General features: G+C 37.3%; 2 protein-coding genes and 1 long non-coding RNA gene across 3 annotated transcripts; all 3 read right to left on the bottom strand.

Annotated features, from left to right (window-relative positions):
- Positions 1 to 1,402: 1,402 nt before the first annotated feature.
- On the bottom strand, positions 1,403 to 3,179 carry LOC149241149 (beta-phenylalanine coenzyme A ligase-like). Its single transcript, XM_089367448.1, has 2 exons — positions 2,145 to 3,179; positions 1,403 to 1,759 (listed from the first exon to the last, which is right to left on the bottom strand). The coding sequence occupies exons 1-2, from the start codon at positions 2,311 to 2,313 to the stop codon at positions 1,593 to 1,595; spliced, it is 336 nt and encodes a 111-aa protein (XP_089223574.1). The 5' UTR covers positions 2,314 to 3,179; the 3' UTR covers positions 1,403 to 1,592.
- A 4,837-nt stretch (positions 3,180 to 8,016) lies between these two features.
- Positions 8,017 to 9,491, bottom strand: LOC149241148 (uncharacterized). Its single transcript, XM_089370451.1, has 3 exons — positions 9,339 to 9,491; positions 8,388 to 9,161; positions 8,017 to 8,316 (listed from the first exon to the last, which is right to left on the bottom strand). Exons 1-3 carry the CDS (start codon positions 9,351 to 9,353, stop codon positions 8,017 to 8,019), a joined length of 1,089 nt encoding a protein of 362 aa, XP_089226577.1. The 5' UTR covers positions 9,354 to 9,491.
- Positions 9,492 to 10,141: 650 nt separating this feature from the next.
- Positions 10,142 to 17,054, bottom strand: LOC149241147 (uncharacterized). Its single transcript, XR_016245586.1, has 4 exons — positions 16,901 to 17,054; positions 16,635 to 16,788; positions 10,368 to 10,437; positions 10,142 to 10,185 (listed from the first exon to the last, which is right to left on the bottom strand). It is a non-coding gene; the product is annotated as an uncharacterized LOC149241147 (long non-coding RNA).
- Between the last annotated feature and the right edge of the window lie 2,979 nt (positions 17,055 to 20,033).

Raw genomic sequence — 20,033 nt, 5'->3', positions numbered from 1 at the left:
GCTAGGTTGTTGATACATATTGCAGATTGAGACATGGCAGGTTGTTGAGACATATTGCAGATTGAGACATGGCAGGTTGTTGAGACATATTGCCAGTTGAAACATTCTTTTTGAGATAAAGTACATCAAGACTATAAATGCAATTCTGTTTTGAGAATTCATAGTCTCATAAATCTTACATGGTCTCCATGCTTTTCAGGGACGTAAAGAAAAATATGAACTCCACAATTTACATTTAAGATCCGACTTCAAATAACACACAAAAGTAAAGATCAGGCTTTGGCAGTAATGACGACGAGTAAAATAATCAAATGTTAAAAATTTCTATTAATCTCTTACCTTCTTAAAACAATTTTAACATGAAAATTAAATGTTAAAAAATTCCTATTAATCTCTTACTTTCTTAAAATCCTATAAACCATATAATCCAAATTAATCATCATAATCATTAATTATATAATTTAAAATAAAAAATATAAATATAAATAATCAATGAGAAAGAAAAAGTAATATATATTATTATTATTATTATTTAATTTTAAGCTTACTACAGAGCCAAACACCAAATTAGTGAATGAAACTCCCTTGTTTTCTAAGTCTAAAAAGACATACATACTCTACCACTCAAGTTTTGAACCTGTGATCTTTTAAGAAAAAACACATGCTCTAAAAAAACAAGTATTCTTAACCATTAAACCAACTCACACCGTATATTTATATTTCTTGACCATAAAATAAATCGAAAAATCATTTCATAAAAGTAAAAATAAAATGTATAATCATGTAAACTTAAAATATTTATTGTTCAATATTCCTATGGTCTTTACATCTATTTGATCAAAACGGTGGAAAATCGAACGCTTTTTTTTTTTTTTGCACTAAATAGACATCCCATTGTAATTATTACTGCGGCACAACATATCGTTTCAGATAAATTAGAAAGATACAAAGTTACACAACCCCTAATACCCATATGTTGAAATCGTTGTACAATCTTTACTAGCATTTGCAACAGATGTTGCAAAGGAAACGCCGTAAGACATAAAGTGCGGAAATCCATTATCCATATTGTGTGTGCATTATGTCAATGACCTAAATATCAACATATCTATTCACTTTTTCTAAATGTTGTAACCAACCAGAATTATAGAAATATTCTTAAATGTGTACCAATATTTATAGGCACACTCCCTATACAAAAATGCTAACTGCAAAAATGAAGATAGAAGAAACTCACGATGACCCTATTCAACAAAAACTAAAGAAGAATATAAATATGGGGATTTGTTAAATATTTCAATGGGAAAGGACAAATATATCATGGAGGAAATGTCAAATAATAAACCAAACCAATCATCGGAAAGGAATATAACCTGCCACACATCCGTTGCTGAGTCTCAGAACAGCTCTAATGAACTCAATGTTGATGAAACTCAAATTTCCTTTATAGTAAAAAGCAATCAGCTACAGAAAGGTATTTTGGTTCCTCCATCTTCTGAAGTTAGTTCTAATACATTCAATAATCTAGACAAAAGCTTGAAAAAAATTTCAATGAGCAGTGCTCTTTATATGTTTCTCCCAATACAAAATTATCATTCCCTGTTCAACAAAGGCACTGAAATGATCCCTAAGCCTGTGAATGCATTGGACCGCTGATAAGTACAATTCTTAACATTAGAGAAGTAACAGAGGTCACCTGTTCGTAGCCAACCATCCGAATCCAGAGTTGAACTAGTCACTTCCGGATTGCTGAAATAACCTGCAATAGAGTAAAACAGATTTTTTAAATCTTTAAATCTGACCTTTAAAAGATCTGTTTATGTAAGGCAACGATACATATCCACAATCCTCATCTACCCGAAGTTTCCTTTTCCAACAGACGTAATTTTCTCAGGGTTAAGCGAAGAAGTCAAGTTCAAGGGCTTGCTTCACCACAGCTAATTGAGAACCTCCAGAGAATTGGATTGGAATTCTTCCACTTGCATAACTCTATTCCACCATCTTAAAATTTTGTTTGTTGGTATAAAACTTCAATGAAATACTTCCTCTCTAGAGCAGGTTTTGAACTATGCATTGTATTTAAGGTTGTCTCTTGTTCAATATCTTTATTATGAACAAAAGAAAGTTTCAGAAAGAGAACATACCTTTCATGACATATGGACCACGAAGCCACAGTTCTCCTTTCTGGTTTGGGGGCAGAGGAGCTCCTGAAACAGGATCAACTATCTTTGCTTCAGTATTTGGAGACAAGAAGCCAGTCGTTCCATAGTGTCTACTTTCTTCTTGACTGTCTGTGGATGCCCCCATTCCCATTGTTTCCGTTAGCCCATAGCACTGCAAAATATCATGCAACCTTACTTGAGAAAAAGCATAGCCTAGGTGTAAGCTTACCGAGATAGTTGTAAGGTCATGGCTCTAATACCTTGGTAGCAAGCAAAAAAATGGCAGAAACTGTCTTAGTTGTTGATGATTAGTCAGAGATATTCAATGCTCAATGCAAGCCCCTGTACTTGTTAGATGCTTGTGTGTAAGCATGGCTAGGCATATACACGCTGGCTAAAAAGACCCCATAGGTGTGATGTTGCTAATATCTGCGATCCACCATCCAAGATATACTTCAAATTACCTCTAAATGCTTTCTATGTTTCGTACACGTGCCCCTGGGCTGTAGAGTATCATATGGGTGGGAAAAAGCTATCAGTCAAACCTCTGTGCAGGCCAAGAAAAGGCTGATCCTACCCATACAATCATCTGCTCAGTAGGCTTCAAGTTTGTGACTAGCTATTTTTTAATCCCAGATGCCTAGTCACCCAAGCTATAGCAATTTGGTCCCAAAGACAAACACCACTACTGTGCACAGATTTAGCCAGACTACACAACCTGGTTTGTTAAGAGGAAGGAAATCTGCCTAACATCGAAGCCGGAATATAGTCTAATGAACTCTACTTTTCCTTGAGGTGAGTGATTCTTGAATGCAGATTCTTGTTTCTAAAAACTTGAAAAAAGTCCGTGGATTTTAATCTTGACTTTGTTATAGCTAACTAGAAGGAAAAGTTATTGCTTATTAGTTCAATTCCAAAATACTTTTCTCTGATCCATAGCTAGGGCCAGATGCATTTCAACAATAGATTCCAAATCTGGCTGGTAAAAGCTCTGTTGTATAGGTACTGAAAGGTCAATCCTGTGTTCGAAGGGAAACCGAAAGATAGAAGGCACCTGTTAGCCCTCATTTTCCCTTACAGGAAGACCACTGCACTAGGCTAAAAATGAATGAGGCACACTTAACCTACCTAATAAAGACGGATAGTAACTTTTTATACTCTTCTGAGTGGTTGGAGAGAGTGATTATCTAGTCAGTGTCCATAGCTTTAAATTATGTAAAAGAAAGCAAAGTTAGTGTTCTAGTATTTGTATTTCTATAGTAAGTAGACCAGCATGGCAGAAAAGAAGAAAACAACTTTACTTGTCTTATTGTGACTCCAGGGAACCAAGAAATAAACTCCTCTATAGACTCTTTGCTCAGGGGAGCTCCACCACATATAACAGTGTGCAAAGAACTCAAATCATATTTCTTTGCAATATCGACTTTGTTCATAGCCAACAGGATGGGAGGCACAAGAGGCAAATAGGTGATTCTGTATTTCTGAATCAACCGAAGCATCTCCACGAGATCAAACTTAGACAGCACAACAATGGTGGTCCCAAAGACAAACACCACTACTGTGCACAGATTTAGCCAGACTACACAACCTGGTCTGTTAAGAGGAAGGAAATCTGCCTAACATCGAAGCTGGAATATAGTCTAATGAACTCTACATTTCCTTGAGGTGAGTGATTCTTGAATGCAGATTCTTGTTTCTAAAAACTTGAAAAAAGTCCGTGGATTTTAATCTTGACTTTGTTATAGCTAACTAGAAGGAAAAGTTATTGCTTATTAGTTCAATTCCAAAATACTTTTATCTGATCCATAGCTAGGGCCAGATGCATTTCAACAATAGATTCAAATCTGGCTGGTAAAAGCTCTGTTGTATAGGTACTGAAAGGTCAATCCTGTGTTTAAAGGTAAAGATAGAAGGCCCCTGTTAGCCCTTATTTTCCCTTACAGGAAGACCACTGCACTAGGCTAAAAATGAATGAGGCACACTTAACCTACCTAATAAAGACGGATAGTAACTTTTTATACGCTCCTGAGTGGTTGGAGAGAGTGATTATCTAGTCAGTGTCCATATCTTTAAATTATGTAAAAAAAAGCAAGTAGGTTGCATCCCCTGCCCAGAGGGTTCTTCACTACAGTCTCTCGTACAGGTAAGGGTTTCTCTATTCACCTTCCCAATTTGTTTGTTTACTTGAGGTTCAAGTCTGACCATATTTTTTTTGGTCCACACCAGGTATCAATTCAGTTGATTCCTGTGTGCGAGATTCATTTCTCGTTTAATCCAGGTACTTCTCAACCAGTTTACTGTTCCTCAGGGAAGAATTTCCTGCGTTATTTCATTTCTTTTTTAGTCGCTCATCGGTATAACGGTGGAACCCACCTCTGGGTAGGGTTTGGTTCAAATATATCTCATAGGTTATGTCGGGACGAGTCAATTCGACAACATTTGTAATTTACTAGATCCTAGATTTTGGGGGTTGATTTTCAAATTGTCTAAATACGGAACCCACATAACTATAGTCGGGTTCATTTCCTGTGCACTACAGGGTTTCTTTGTTGTGTTTTCTGTTCAAAAGAAATGTCAACTAGGTAATTTGGACATTACGAACTGTATTTTTCTCCATAGAGGCCTATACTTTTGTATTGTTTACAAACTGGTATAAATTGGTTGTACAGTTTTGCTCTTCTTGACAAGTAAAGACATAATAGATGGCACACTATCAATTTGTATTTTTTAATGTACAAGTTTGTTTATTTCCTGCATTATTACTAATTCGTTATATGGATTCTATAATTTCCCCGTCTCTGTATTGCACTAATGGTAAATGAAATCTGTCTTTTCTTTAGCACTCCTTTGACAGGAAAATTTCATTTTTTCAAAATTCATAAGGTTGCAGAATCTTGTTTTCTTAGTACTAAATCTACCTTAATTGTACAGTTTATCACTACTTCTTTGTTTTAGTTCCATGCAATAGATATTTAATCCCCTTTAGTTTAATTTTCTTCTATCAATTTGTCTGGTTAGATTTCTTGGGTTGATGGTTGGGGTCTTGATCTCTCGTCAAATGATTTTAATATCATTGTTTCGGATGTTCCCTCCACTCAAAGGCGCAGATGGAGTATAAGCAGAAGCGCCCAATGAAGATAAGCCTGCGGTGACTAGATCTTACTTCATGTTTGCAATGGCAGGATCGCATTACGAAGGACTCTTCCCACGACAAACCATAGATTTTTGCCACTCCTCCAATAGTTTGCACTGGCTAAGATCTGTAATTTTAAGATTTGAAGATATTTTATAGTTTCTACATAAATAAATTTATAAAACCCATTAAACATCATACAATGGATTTTCAATATAATTTCAACGAATGCCATTCATCTGTGTATGATATCAGGGCAGGTAAAATTTGAAATTCCAAAGTAGTTTTAGTTCACAGAAAAACATATCTTTACGCAGTTATACATTAAACTATAGCACATTCCAAATGCTCTTATGAAATGCCTCCACGTATTATTTTCAGTTCATTCGGTGTTTGAATATTTTGTGTACATACATCCTTGTTCCAAAAGAATTGAAATCTTCAAATCAAATACAAGGAAAAATCTTTGATATTACATCCTCCATTGTACGCAAAAAAATTACAATTTCTTAGACTGGTACCTATAAAAATTAAGAATAAATTCGTTGGTTAAGGTAGTCTAACAGTGATAATGTGTGCTCTTGTTGCACATCCTGGCCCCTGTGCATAAACATAAGAACATGCCTGTGGATTCTTATAGTAACAACATCAGAAGCAGTGATTTGAATACAGGAAAATACAAACAGCTGAAACCCCTTAACATGAAGAAAGGATGCAGTTGCAGAGTCACGATAGCCTAGTTGGCCCAGAGGATGGATGCCCTCCAAGTTGATCTTTTGATTCTCAATCTAGAAATTAAAGATCAATGTGCAACGATTTCAAATGAGATGGGTGATGTTAACAACTTGAAAATGAGATCAGGTCGTCAAGAGGACGAGATGGACGCCTTAAGGAGAGAAATAGAGGCCATCAAAGACCATCTCAACAACCTGTCTCTCCGCTCAGTGACACAGCCAGTGCCATCACCTCATTTTCTGTTAAAGGATCAGATCTGAACAATTCACTTGAAAACAATAGTAGGTCCACTGTCATCAAGGATATTTTCAGTTCATTCGGTGCTTGAATATTTTGTGTACATACATCCTTGTTCCAAAAGAATTGAAGTCTTCAAATCAAATACAAGGAAAAATCTTTGATATTACATCCTCCATTGTACCCAAAAAAAATAACAATTTCTTAGACTGATACCTATAAAAATTAAGAATAAATTCGTTGGTTAAGGTAGTCTAACAGTGATAATGTGTGCTCTTGTTGCACATCCTGGCCCCTGTGCATAAACATAAGAACATGCCTGTGGATTCTTATAGTAACAACATCAGAAGCAGTGATTTGAATACAGGAAAATACAAACAGCTGAAACCCTTTAACATGAAGAAAGGATGCGGTTGCAGAGTCACGATAGCCTAGTTGGCGAGGATGGATGCCCTCCAAGTTGATCTTTTGATTCTCAATCTAGAAATTAAAGATCAATGTGCAACGATTTCTAATGAGATGGGTGATGTTAACAACTTGAAAATGAGATCAGGTCGTCAAGAGGATGAGATGGACGCCTTAAGGAGAGAAATAGAGGCCATCAAAGACCATCTCAACAACCTGTCTCTCCGCTCAGTGACACAGCCAGTGCCATCACCTCATTTTCTGTTAAAGGATCAGATCTGAACAATTCACTTGGAAACAATAGTAGGTCCACTGTTATCAAGGATATTATCATAATTTAGTAGTCATATGTATTGCCAATTTTGTAAATTGCTGGGAAATTCTGTAAAGTCTTTACAAACAAATTCATTGTTTTCTAGTCCAGAATCACCCTCCTCACCTAATGTATGAAATATTCTTGATTAGGAGAAGGACATTGAAATTTTTGAAGAGATATCTATGAAATTTCCTGATGTACTTGTGGCAAGCCAGACACCGAATTATATAATACAAATACTCTGTAGAATTAAAAAAAAAAAATAAATAACAGTGGAAATGTGTTCTCCTGTAGACTTTTGTGACAACCTTGCACAATTTTAACTGAACCTTGCACAATTTTAACTGAAGAAGCCTTTCTCAATGATGAAAAGCAACTTTACAAGGAGTAAGCAGAGGGTAAAACCATAGCATGCCCTTATGACATGTGTCATCAAATCTGCAAAGGAAGCGAATTAATGTAAATGAATTACTATCGATATTTCCCAAAAGATTTACTGATTTTCAGAAATGAAGGATCATAGGAAATGAAGTTGATTAGCATGCCATTAAAATGCATAACTAGGTAAACTGTGAATTCAAGAAAATTGATACCTGGAATATAAAACTACAAAAATGATAAAATATGTTATAAAACACATCAAATCAACTAAAATAGTAGTACGAGGATTTGTAAAAACTATGGATAGTGGCAACAACTGATATACGAATAACAACGAATCCAATATGTTTCAAAATGTTTTATAAAGTATTCTTTCAATCCTTCGCAGTTCCAACTCCTAATACCCATATGTTGAAATCGTTGTACAAACTTAACTATGAATACATGAGCGATGACCAACGAGATCTTTGAGCCTTCTGAATTAATAGCAGAAGGGATCAGGAACTGAACTGGATCGAACCCACTAAATACATCATGAACTAAACCGAATATCGCCCATAATACTATAATCATATAAGTTTCCTACACAAACACCCACCCTCATATGATCCATAGATATATTTATTCGCCTTTCCACACCCATTAACCTATTCTTCAACCTTACCCTCAACCTCAGCCTTCTCTTCAGCAGGAGCTGTTTCAGCAGGCTTAACAGCACTCTCTTCAACCGTTGCAGTTTTTTCCTCTAGAATTTCAGCAGGTGCTTCTTCCTTGACCAATGATTCTTCAGCCTTTTCTTCTGCCGTCGTTTCAATGGCGGCGGGAGCTTCTTCCTTATCCGATGATTCTTCAGCCTTTTCTTCAACAGCCGCAGCCTCGGCGGGAGGCTGAGCGACAATCTCTTCCTTAGCTGCCTCGGCTTCTTTGGCGGCCGGGGCAGATTCCTCCTTGGTTTTTTCACTTGCACGGATTCCACCGGGCCCGATTCTGCTTCAGGCTCCGATGCAGGCGGCGTTACTGTGGCGGGGATTTCATCGACTGTTTTCGCGGCCGCGGGAACCTCCTCAGCGGGACTGGAGACAGGAACTTCTTCTACAGTGGCTTTTTCGGTCGTGGGTTTGATATCGGTAACCTTCTCTTTGGGGCTGTCAACTTGTTTCAGAAACGGTGATCTTGTTTCACTTGTCCCTGTTGTCTCTTCATCTTTGATGGCCACAAGCTTACGCTTGATCCCATCTTTGTAAACCTTGTAATAATTTTTCTTTCTGCAATATACCACATCCCTGTCAAACTGCCATGGCCTGCCTAGCAGTATGTCACATACATCCATCGACATTATGTCACAAATGACCTTATCCTTATATTCGTCGGTATGAAACTCCACTTCGCATTGCTCATCTACCAGCAACTGATGGCCTTCTTGCAGCCATGAAACTCTGTAAGGGGTGGGGTGTTTCAACCGCTTCAACCCCAACTTTTCCACCATCTCTCTGGCCACCAAGTTATTTGTACTTCCACTGTCAATAATCAGCGTACAGGGCTGACCGTGTGACATACAAACCCTCCGAAACAAAGCTTTCCGCTGAGTTGGTTCAGCTCTTTCTTCGACTGACTGTGACATACAAACCCTCCGAAACAGAGCTCTCCGCTGGGTTTGTTCAGCGGTTTCTTCGGCTGGTTTGAACAATACCGTGTTCAAAACTAGGGCTACCCCTTCCCCTGTTTCTGGAGCATTCTCTGCTTCTTGGGGAGGTGGGACATAAAAACAAACAAACAACCTGCAACATGCAACCTGCACAAACAAACAATCCATCACGGGATTACCCCATACTCGCTAAAGCCTTCGATCTATGCAACTGAAGTTTGGATCCATAGATCTTGATACAGAACAATCAATCAGAATGATGAAAACAAATTTGATAGTGAACATCAAATGGCAATGCCAACATGCAGAGCTTCACTGATTTACCTCAACACCGGCCATATCGTACGAATTCGGGATCTTTATACAGGATGATATAGAACTTGGATCTGCTGATTCAAACGGTAATTCAATCGATTCGGATCGGAAGCTTCAGAAGCTTTATACTACAAACGAAGATACACTCCTTCAATGGCAAGCCATATTTCCTATGCTATACGGTATTTAATGGTCTTAAGTACATCTTCTGCATCTCTCCATAAAGACGAAACACATGGATTCTTGCATGACTACCATGAGCATGCATGTGACTTCATTACCGTATTTTCCATCGCTCAAACTTTCCGAGTAGTCTTGCCCTCGTTTTCCAGCTGACGGCGTCAGTGTCAAGCGCTGGCACAGCCATAACTAACAGTTAATAACTAGCAATTGTCCCAAAAGGTACAAAGAGAGGCCGATAGGATTATTAAATTGGAATTATTGAATTTTTCGTTTGTGGAAAACTCAACGGTTACAGTGAATTCTTACAGTAATGCCACTGCATAGCAATTTGCAGTACCACTGTTTTTCATTCTACATAGGCAGTGCTAAGGCAACGTTACAAGTGGTAAAGTGGGATACACGAATCTGAACATTTGAGAATATCAAAGATGAGATCCACATGAACTTGCAGAAGGACCTCCCCTGGTCTGCCAGGTGTTATAAGAGTTGCAACTTTGACACTTGTGTGCAACAATGTGAAAATTTACTTTAGAAGTTACTCCACAGTCATTGCATAAGATCCAAACCTACTCAAATGACCGACGAGAAAGTGGTGAGGTATTTTCTCTCACGCTACCATCAGACAAGTTACCATTTTGTTCTTATAAGCTTGAGGCATTGGAGTCAAAGCAACCTACATGACAAAAAAAAAATATCAGAATCCACTCAAGAAACTTAAAAAATCAATTGCCATTGGACGAAAGAAAATTTCAAATATGAGAAATCAAAATTAGCAAAAACACATCTAATAAGCTACTCTTTATACAACCCATTGCAAGTTGACTTCAAGATGTTCATCTTGTCGAAAATATCTACCTCTCGGTCAAGTTTCTCCCACAATTTAGACATATCACAGACAGATTTGGAGCACACTGGACAAGAAAATCTGCAAAGGAAAAACAAACATGTTAGAATGGCAAGACATTTGAAATAAAATTAAAGCTGCTACAAGCTGTGACCACAGATCGCTGAAGAAGGTACCATCAATGGGCATATCAGTGCAAGTATATCTAGTATTGTGTAATAGTATATGTAGACTGGAAACAAGAGGTTGTGAGCCAGGGCACAAAACAGGCCACATATGAAACTTACTGAAGTGTACCTATAGGATAACGCTTTAGGACGGTATTGCATGTAAAGCCATAGGTGGATAAGAAGGGGATTATTGATCATGTGAATAAAATCTCAATACAGGGATATGACTATTCGAGAATTCTGATATACATGAGCAAAGCTAACTGATCATTAAGCAAAGTCAACTGATTTTTGATAGACATGAACAAAGTCAACTGTTTGACTTTTATCATATCAAGCATATCAGGTATTCTACTATAACAAGATAGCTTGCCATCACATATATAACAACTACAAGGCAGGACACTGAAACCACTGATGTTGTTTTTATAAGAGCAAGAGAAAAATAACATAAATGCACCCGGTATAGCTAGGTAATCCGAAGCTAGCTTAGAAGTGGGTACTATTGGTCGGCTTTTTTCTTCCTCTGCTTCCCCTCTCTCCATTAGAAACAGTGAGCGTCCATACCGATGAAAATGAATCCATTACTATCTTTCTATGCTTTTGCGTTAGAATATAAAGGTCAGGTGCACTGGTTTCGTCATATCTCTCTACAGTTGGAAAGAGCCAGAGTGCTGAAGGCGGTCAATGGACTATGTGTGCATTGCGAGGCCGAATTCACAGGAATCAAGCGGTGGAAAGCCAGGAAACACGCCAGATTGACGTGGGACGTTGCCCCCCATGGCGAAGAAGAGGTTGGTCTGTGTGTTGTGGTGTCTTTGTGGTTTTCTCCAGATATTGGGTCAAGGGTTCGAGCTTCTTAGAGACCGGGAAACCCCCAGCTCAACTGAACTGCTCTCACTCACTCTGTGTATGTTGTTTGGATTGGATTGCTAGTGGGTCAAATTTGACTGTGGGAAACGGGTCGCTGGCTGTGTGTAGGTTTTCTTCCAGTTATTAGCTCTAGAAGAACTACTCCAAAGGATACACGTCCATCTTCTTATTAACCTGGCCATACATGAAATATTCTGGAGCCAGATACCTAAAATATGATAGTAGCTAGTTTTATGAAGCCTTGATTATAAATGACATTTATTTTCCTAAGGAAAGAGTTGGTGTAAAGAAAGAAATGGATATTTACCCAAATGTACCTACAATATCACTACCTATTGTTGTTTCTCACCCCCTCGAGAATAGATTCACTAATGGATTCCCACAGTCTGAAATAGAATCCAAGGCATCAGAAGGTAAACCTAGAATACCCACTTATTCAAGACATGTTCTCTAGAGACTATCACTTTGCATTTAAGTAATTTCATTCATCCTCTTATGCAGATCTCAACAATTTTCCTTCAACCGATCAGTTTGGGTAGCTGCTTGAGGTACCGGAGAATAACGAAGATAAGCCTAAGCAGGATAATGACGATCAAGAAAGGTAGAGACCATCATCCACAGTTTGCAGTTCTGTAAAATAAAGAACATGACAAAGATTTTACTTAGAAAACAAGCTGTCAATAATGGGTTCCTGGAAGTAGTTGAATAGAAGCTACTTTGTTTTGTTTGGGTGATTATTATAAAAAGGTAATGATCAGTGAGTTTCTTTCCTTGCAACAGCTATGGACATAACCTTCCAGAGAGTCCATTTTCAAATCTTAATGGATCCAATCGTATTAAAACGGTATTAAATACTTCAGAGAAAACAGTGGGGAACATGCCCACTATTTCCAAAGCTTTAACACAAGCATCATCAACATCTGTTATCGATAAGGAACTTACTTGTTCTATATGCCTGGGTACTTAGAATATTCGTTTTTTTGACATTGTTATTTCAATGATTTATCTGTATTCTAACAACAGACAACAAAATCCGAAACTTCTACCTATAAGTCTATGTGCAGATGCCGTTGTGGAGCCGAAGCAATTAGCGTGTAGCCACTTCTTTTGTTTGAAATGTGTGCCAAAGGTGAGATAAACAAAGCACTCATTTGCATTATTAAATCAATATATTTTAACATATATAATTGATTCAGGCTGCCATTTCTGTGAATTCTGCTGGTGCAGGTAATTAAATTGTCTGAGGAGTGCCCTATCTGTGTGCAACACAAGGGCAACCAGGTCTTTAAACTTTCTGGAAGGAGAGATTTATAATTTGATTATTACCCTTGGGAAAGAGAGCCAGTCCCACACCAAATGAGTGGTAGTTATACAAAATATACATCATGATACTCAGCTTGGTCCATTTCTTAGATGGCACCGGGTCTAAAATATAAAACAATTTGAAAATGGTGCAAATGCAATCCTTTGTATCTATATGAAGATACAGATAATGTACACAGTGCTCTTCTAATCTATGCTGATTTAGATTAAATGATATTTGCCGAAGGGAATTCCATCTCCAACAAGGTTCATATTATGGATGGAATACCTATCATATAAGTACTGCCTTGACCAGATATGATGTCCATTTCCAACGTCAGAGAGATGTAAATTTTTGCAATATGCACTTATCATGGCACCAAAATTTATAGGCCTTAACATATTTTTGTTTTGGCCTGCAGTAGAGACAAAAAAAAACAGCAAGAATATCCATTCCAATTGACCATTACTTCCTGAGGTTCCTTCAGTGACAAGACTGGAATCTTCAAGCTTCACAGTAATGGATTTTAATACCCTGATTTGACTCTAACTGAGCAGTTCTAAAAAGTTGCATAAAGTTTACAAAGCAGAAGCTATACTGTAGCTTTCTTCGATGAAAGGGAAAATTACCAACAACTTGAGTATATTTACAGACAAATATCTCAAACTTGGTAGTGAGAATATTACAGGTTTAGCCAGGGTAACTCCAAGACAGACCTAGCCAAAGATGTCCTTGTTCTCATGGACATTTAGTATGAAATTTAAGCACCTACTACGTTGGTATAATGATATAATCTGTCATACAGTTTCTATTACTGTAACTGCTCTTGCACACCTGCCACTTAATCCATATCATTATTACATAATCGCAAATTCAACCTTAATTTAATTCTTTTTTAACATGTTAGATTGATAACATCACAAGGTGAACCCTCAATGGCCAGTTTACTGTGATCATCAACTTTTAGCATATAATGAAAATTTTATGATATACAGTTGGCCTTATAACAGAAAACTTCTATGATAGACAGATAAAAAGTTTATACAGATATTTGAAAATTAGAAATTTGTAGAAAATTTTATAACAGCAAAAGCTGCAAATATTGAAAACAGTAACATTTTAACAAGATGGGAAAATGAAAAGAACCTTATTTTTGTTCCATTGGACCAACAAAAATAAATATCAGGTAGACAGCCTGTAAAAATATTACACTGTAAAAAGGAGCATATAATAGGAAAATATCAAGATGAACAGTTACTTGCAAGAAAAATAAAGAAAACATAGGCTATTTCACATGAACGGAAAATTCAAAAATAAATACAGATAGCTAGCAATGCAATTTTATTCATATCATTATAGTTGTTAGGTTGTGATGAGCATCATATTTCCTACTTGAAATCATGCTTCACTGTCACTAGAATCCAAGGCCTTCCTTTGTGACTTTCTGGGCTATCCTGGTTGCAAATACAAAATTTATTTATTTGATCACATGATTCAGACTCCGCAACAGCTCAGGAAACCCAAAATGGAGAGTCAAATTGGGGACACAGAAAAATTCAGCAATAACTGGATTATTAAAAATTTAGGGATCATAAACACAACAATCAGGGATGATATACTTGGAAAAATCAGAAACAGAGGAAACTGAGCAAAACTTAGTAATATATTGCCAAGTTTGGCCAAAAAGGAGCGAGTATTGACCAATATGTGGGTCCTACCACACAGAGGACGTATCAATTTTTTACTTTCTTTCACAGCTTGCTTGAAATAGATACCGGTGGTCTTAATATACTCTTCTGGAGAGAACACAAAATGAGGTAAATAATTATTGCATTTAAATAAAAATTTAATAGACATCAAACATTATGAAACTGAAAATTCTGGCTTCAAGGCATTCTGCAAGAGTTTCGGATGACTATCTTTGAAAAAAAAGGAAATGACCCTGCATACTGCTCTCTAAGGCATAAACTCTATAAAATTGTTCCATGCAAAAAAATAAGGCTAAAATACAAATCTTCCATACAGAGAACATGCACAAGAAAAAACTCCTATATGCAGATTTATATTTCAAATACTGAATATTACACAATACTGTTCCATGCAGAAGGATATGTATATATTTAAGCATTATATATCCACACTCCAATAAGAAAGATGGGGTAACCATACAATAAAACCGATCTTGTCTATGAAAAATAGGATCACCATTACCCATAAGATCTACAGCACTCTGTAGATGTCATGAGAAGTTTCCGGAACAGGGAACTGTGTTGACAACACAGTTATAAAATAAACTTCATGGGCTAGTCACAGAGTCAACAAAAGATGACTCCTGAGATAAAAACAAAAATAATTCTCGTCATCACATGATGCAAAGGATTTTTTCCTGTCATCGCATAATCCAGAGGGTCCTGCTGAATGAATAGGACATCGGGCAAAATTTGATGTTAACAATTCATAAATTCCACCAAAACGAAATAAACCTTCACCTGTGCCGGTTGGGCCATTTTAGGCGGCGTTTCTTTTCACCTCCACTGTGAAAAGAATTGTAAACGAATAAAAGATAAACACAAGATATCAAATCCACAATGACAAAATTGGTAAACTAATAAAAAATAAACACAAGATATCAGACCCAGGAATCCAAGGCAACAGGAAAAAGAAAAAAGGAAGAAAAAAAAAATGCAGAGGAAGCCATGCTTAAAATGGAGAGGAATCCAGGGCAACAGGAAAAAGGAAAAAAAAAAATACAGAACCAGAAACACCTCAGTCGCATGTGAGGTGCACAGATGTCAAGCTTACGGTGTACCGTGAATGTGAAATAAGTATTGGAGACCTTGGCATCGTAAAATGTTCGCTGTACAGATGTGACGGTATCTCGGTAATTAGAGCTGGGCATGGAAGGATAATGTGGACTTGGAAAAAATACAGAACCAGAAACACCTCGGTCGCATGTGAGGTGCACAGATGTCAAGCTTACGGTGTACCGTGAATGTGAAATAAGTATTGGAGACCTCGGCATCGTAAAATGTTCGCTGTACAGATGTGACGGTATCTCGGTAATTAGAGCTGGGCATGGAAGGATATTGTGGACTTGGCTAGCCATGGTGAGAAATGTGTACCTTTCTGGCTCAGGCGTAACAAACTCTTGTGTTTCTGATCAACGCAGTAGGTTTTGGATTTTTTCCAAGTTACAGATCGCTTCAGATACTCTCAAAATCCAGTATAGTTGTGTGTGAACGGGGAATGTTCTCAATGTGGAATGGGAAATTTATGGCCTACAAATCGGTATATAATGAAATATTCTGGAGTAGGTAACATAAATTTTTGGCCACAGATTTATTTTGCAGGTTGAACAGGACAAAATATATGCAACAGAGCTTCATTTCAGAACATATTTCATGGAAAAACAAACTAAAATGTCCACTACCTGGAGTTTCTGTTGGGGATTTCACTGGGGAAAAAGTAAACATGCATATATGGGATTTACATAGCCTTGCTTGTTATGAATTTTATGGTCAGTAGACATATCGACTGCCTCATAGCAAAAACAGTATAAGCAAGTTCTGTAGGGCTTCGATGATCATATGTAAATTGTTGTTACTATCTCTTCTGTATTAATAAAAACAGACATTATATCTAATAAATCCAGGCGATGTTAGTGGGTCCATTGGGTCATCGTGCAGCAGTGAGTTGCACAAGGATGACCTAGATTCAAAACCATTCTATCCTAACACAATTTTGACATGAATTGTCCATAGAAAACTCTGACGGAATAATCATCCTTTCACGCCCTCTCTAATCAATAATAATACACTAACGAAGAAGAAAGTTCATGGAAATTTGTGCACTTACATTTTGGAGCCAAATAACTCCGACCTCGAAGACGTAGTGTCCATCTTTATCATCTTCACGCCATGGAGGAGAAATACCGCGCTGAACCGCAGGTCCCTTCTGACCACCGAACGCAGAAGGTGGAGGATGAGGAGGAGCATGCTCTAACCCTAGCCCTGCCGAAGAGGAAAGGATTCGAACCTGGTGCTGGGCATCATGGGCGCCACCATTATAGAGTAGCGTTTGCTGAGTCTACACACAGCCAGCGACCCGTTTCCCACAGTCAAATTTGACCCGCTAGCAATCCAATCCAAACAACATACAGAAAGCGAGTGAGAGCAGTTCAGTTGAGTTGGGAAGCTACCATATGCATCTTTCTCCGAAAACACAATGCGCTGAATAAGCTTCCGAAGAAAACGGCACGAATTTAGCAGCAGAACCGTCTTCATCAATATCCATGAATACACGACGCAGCTCGCTTGCAGAACTCTACGGTTATCCCCGCTCTTTTCCCGATGCCACGTGTCGGCGTGAGATTGCAGAACTCTGCAGTTATGCCCACTCTGTTCCCGATGCCACGTGTCAGCATGAGAAAGAAAGGGATGACGAAAGTCTGTTTCAATAGGAAGGCCTATCGGCCTAACTAGATATGGTTTAATAAATAACTGGAACATTGTACACTTAATTATTTAGACTTAATTAAAACTCACCCCTTGACTTCAGATATATGATTCGTGGATAAAAGATAAAATAAGATAACTAAAGACATTACATTAAAAATATAATATTTTTAAATATTTTATATTGAATATTAGAAAACTAATAAATATAAATAATTAAAATATTAGATATTTGTTAATAACTTATGGGTAGGAAGGATATATTCAAGCCTTACACTAAAATATAATTTTTTAAAATATTTTATACAGAAAAGTAGGATATTGATGATGATGATGATGGTTGTTAACGTCCACTGAGACCAAATAATGATCTATCGGACCTAAAAAGACAAATTATTTATTTTGATTTAAGATGTTATTCCGATGCTCAAAAAGCTTGGAGAGAAGCCTCCCGAGCTCACTATAATTTTGGCATTGTAAAAGGCTAGAAAGGTCAGTATTGTAACAAAGGTTGTGAAATTGAGATCTAATGTGGTTGTATGCAGGGCACTCTAGGAGGAAGTGGTTTTCATCCTCGATGCTCTTATTCTCACAAATATGGCAGATCCTTTCCATCCATGGCGTTTTAGGAACTACCCAGCGGCCAGTCTCACTATGGAGCTCATGAGAATTCGTTCTAATCTTTGCGATATTGATTTTCTTTTTTAAGCTAGTTAGAATAGAGAGATACTTTTGATCTTCAAGGGTGGGGTTGATGACCTTCTTATAATAACTTAATTTTCTTTTAGACGCTAAATCTTTCTCACACCACAATTTTTCTTTGAACTTAGAAGTAACAATATCTTTAATGTTATTTATGTTTTGCAAAGCATCATTATCATTGATCCCCCATAGTTTAACCAGGCCCTTGTGTCCTTATGCCATCCTCGGTTAAGCCTTAGGTGATTTTGGCTGGAATTTAAAGCTAGCTTAGGAAGTCTATGATTGTCTATGTTATTGAGCTTGTGCTTGTACATCAGAAACCTGAGCATAGCTAGGCTCTCAATAGAAGAAAGACCCGCTTCTATAAGGAGAATAGGGTAGGGTGTATTACTTTTAATTTTCAGGTTATAAGTTATAAAACGCTTCTGGATTTGCTCAATCTTCCTCCATGATTCTCTGGAGATGCTGCAACCCCAAACTTCACAACCATATAAGATAACAGGAGTGACTAAAGTTTCAAAGAGGAACTTCTTTTTATCCCACATTACGAGGTTTGCTGTTTTACAATTATTTTCAAGACCAAAATAAGCTTTCCATCCCCCATTGATCCTTTTCTCAATGCTATGGTTCCAGTTGAGCTTGTGATGGATATCAATTCCTAGGTACTTGTAAGAATACACTTCCTCCAATTTATTATTGTCATATGTAAAATTAGCGCAAGTGTCCTTTTTAGATTTGATAATCATAACTTTTGTTTTGTCTGTGTTAACAGTCATACCCATGGTAGAGCAGAAGTCCTTAAGAAGCTTGAGTTGCTTATCAAGATCAGAAGGGCACCTTGCCAGAAGAACAATATCGTCAGCATAGAGAAGAAGGATAATGACTATCCCAGCTAAGATTGTGCCACAACATCCTGCTTCTTCTAAATAACCTTCGAGCTTATCGATGTAAATGCCAAATAGAGTAGGGGAGAGGGGGCAACCTTGTTTAACTCCGATGTTACACTTAATGTCTTTTGACCACCCCTCATTGTTCTTTAGCTTGGCAATTACATTCTCGTATAGCCTTATAGCAGCGGCTCTTAACTCAAGAGGAACCTTTAGCTCTTCTAACCTATTCCAAAGGTTGTATCTAGGAACCGTATCGAAAGCCTTTCTAAAGTCTACAAAGCAGCATAATAAATTGGATTTATCATTATGACATTCCTCCGCAATGATCCTTAGCGTAACAAGGTGGTCTGTTGTTGAGTGATGCCTTCTGAAACCTGCTTGGCCTTTAGCCCGCTTATCTTCACTTTCAAGCCAGATGCTTAACTTTTTTTCCAGAATACTACCATATAATTTGGCTAAGAGAGGGCTGATCATAATTGTTCGATAATTAGAGGGGTTATTTGTATCTCCACTTTTAAAAATAGGGATAATGAGGCTCTCAGTCCAAGGTTTAGGGAACCCTTGCTTAACAGCTTCATTGAAAAGCTTGTGGATGTGGGGGATGAGGACAGGGCCTCCAATTTTTAAGATTTCTGCCTGGTAACCTTCAATGTCCTTAGCTTTCCCGTTCGCGAGGCGATTAACCCCAAACTTAATGTCTTCTAAAGAGAAAACTTCTTTCGTTGTGAGCAGGGTTTCCAAATTATCCGTGGCATTAGGAGATTCATAAAGCTTTTTAAGATAAGAATTCCAATCGTAAAGAGCAATTTTATTATTATCCTTAGTCTTCCTAGTCAGAATCTGCCTCCAAAATTTTTTAGGAGCTACCTTAGAGAGGTGTAAGAGATTCTCCTGTCTTTGACGAATGTACTGTCTCTTTTTCCTTTTAATTAGGGCTTTGTATATTCTTATCTTGTCCATTTTAAGAGAATCATCAACAGCTTCCTTAATTGCTCTCCTCGTATTCTTACAATCTTTGTCATACCAAGGATTGGTTTTGCTATTTCTTTTATTATTTGAGACTTCAATTGAGAACTTTTTAATAGAATATGAGAGGGTTGTAGTAAAATTATGATATAGGTCTTCTATGTTATCTATACTAGATAAAGGAGGCAAGTTAGTTTTTAATTCATTTAGAAAGAGGTCCTTTTTATTTTTATCAAATATTAAGTTCTTTTGGTTGTAAGTATTATTTTCTATGGAAACTCTATGCATGACAAAATTGAGGGTTATAAGTAAAGGCCTA

Source organism: Pinus tabuliformis, chromosome 8 (assembly GCF_031772625.1).
Source record: "Pinus tabuliformis cultivar Carrire ecotype Pingquan chromosome 8, CPIR1, whole genome shotgun sequence".
Classification (NCBI taxonomy): Eukaryota; Viridiplantae; Streptophyta; class Pinopsida; order Pinales; family Pinaceae; genus Pinus; species Pinus tabuliformis.
The sequence above is the reverse complement of the archived record's forward strand: the minus strand, read 5'-3'. Positions and strand labels throughout refer to the sequence as shown.

Excerpts from the sequence above, each read along its gene's own strand:
- LOC149241149 (XM_089367448.1), bottom strand. The coding sequence starts at position 2,313 with ATGGGAATGGGGGCATCCACAGACAGTCAAGAAGAAAGTAGACACTAT. Across the intron at positions 1,760-2,144 it reads TGGTCCATATGTCATGAAAG|GTTATTTCAGCAATCCGGAA; the intron begins GTATGTTCTCTT and ends ACTCTATTGCAG.
- LOC149241148 (XM_089370451.1), bottom strand. Across the intron at positions 8,317-8,387 it reads TCGATGAAATCCCCGCCACA|GAGGAATCTGCCCCGGCCGC; the intron begins GTAACGCCGCCT and ends GAAAAAACCAAG.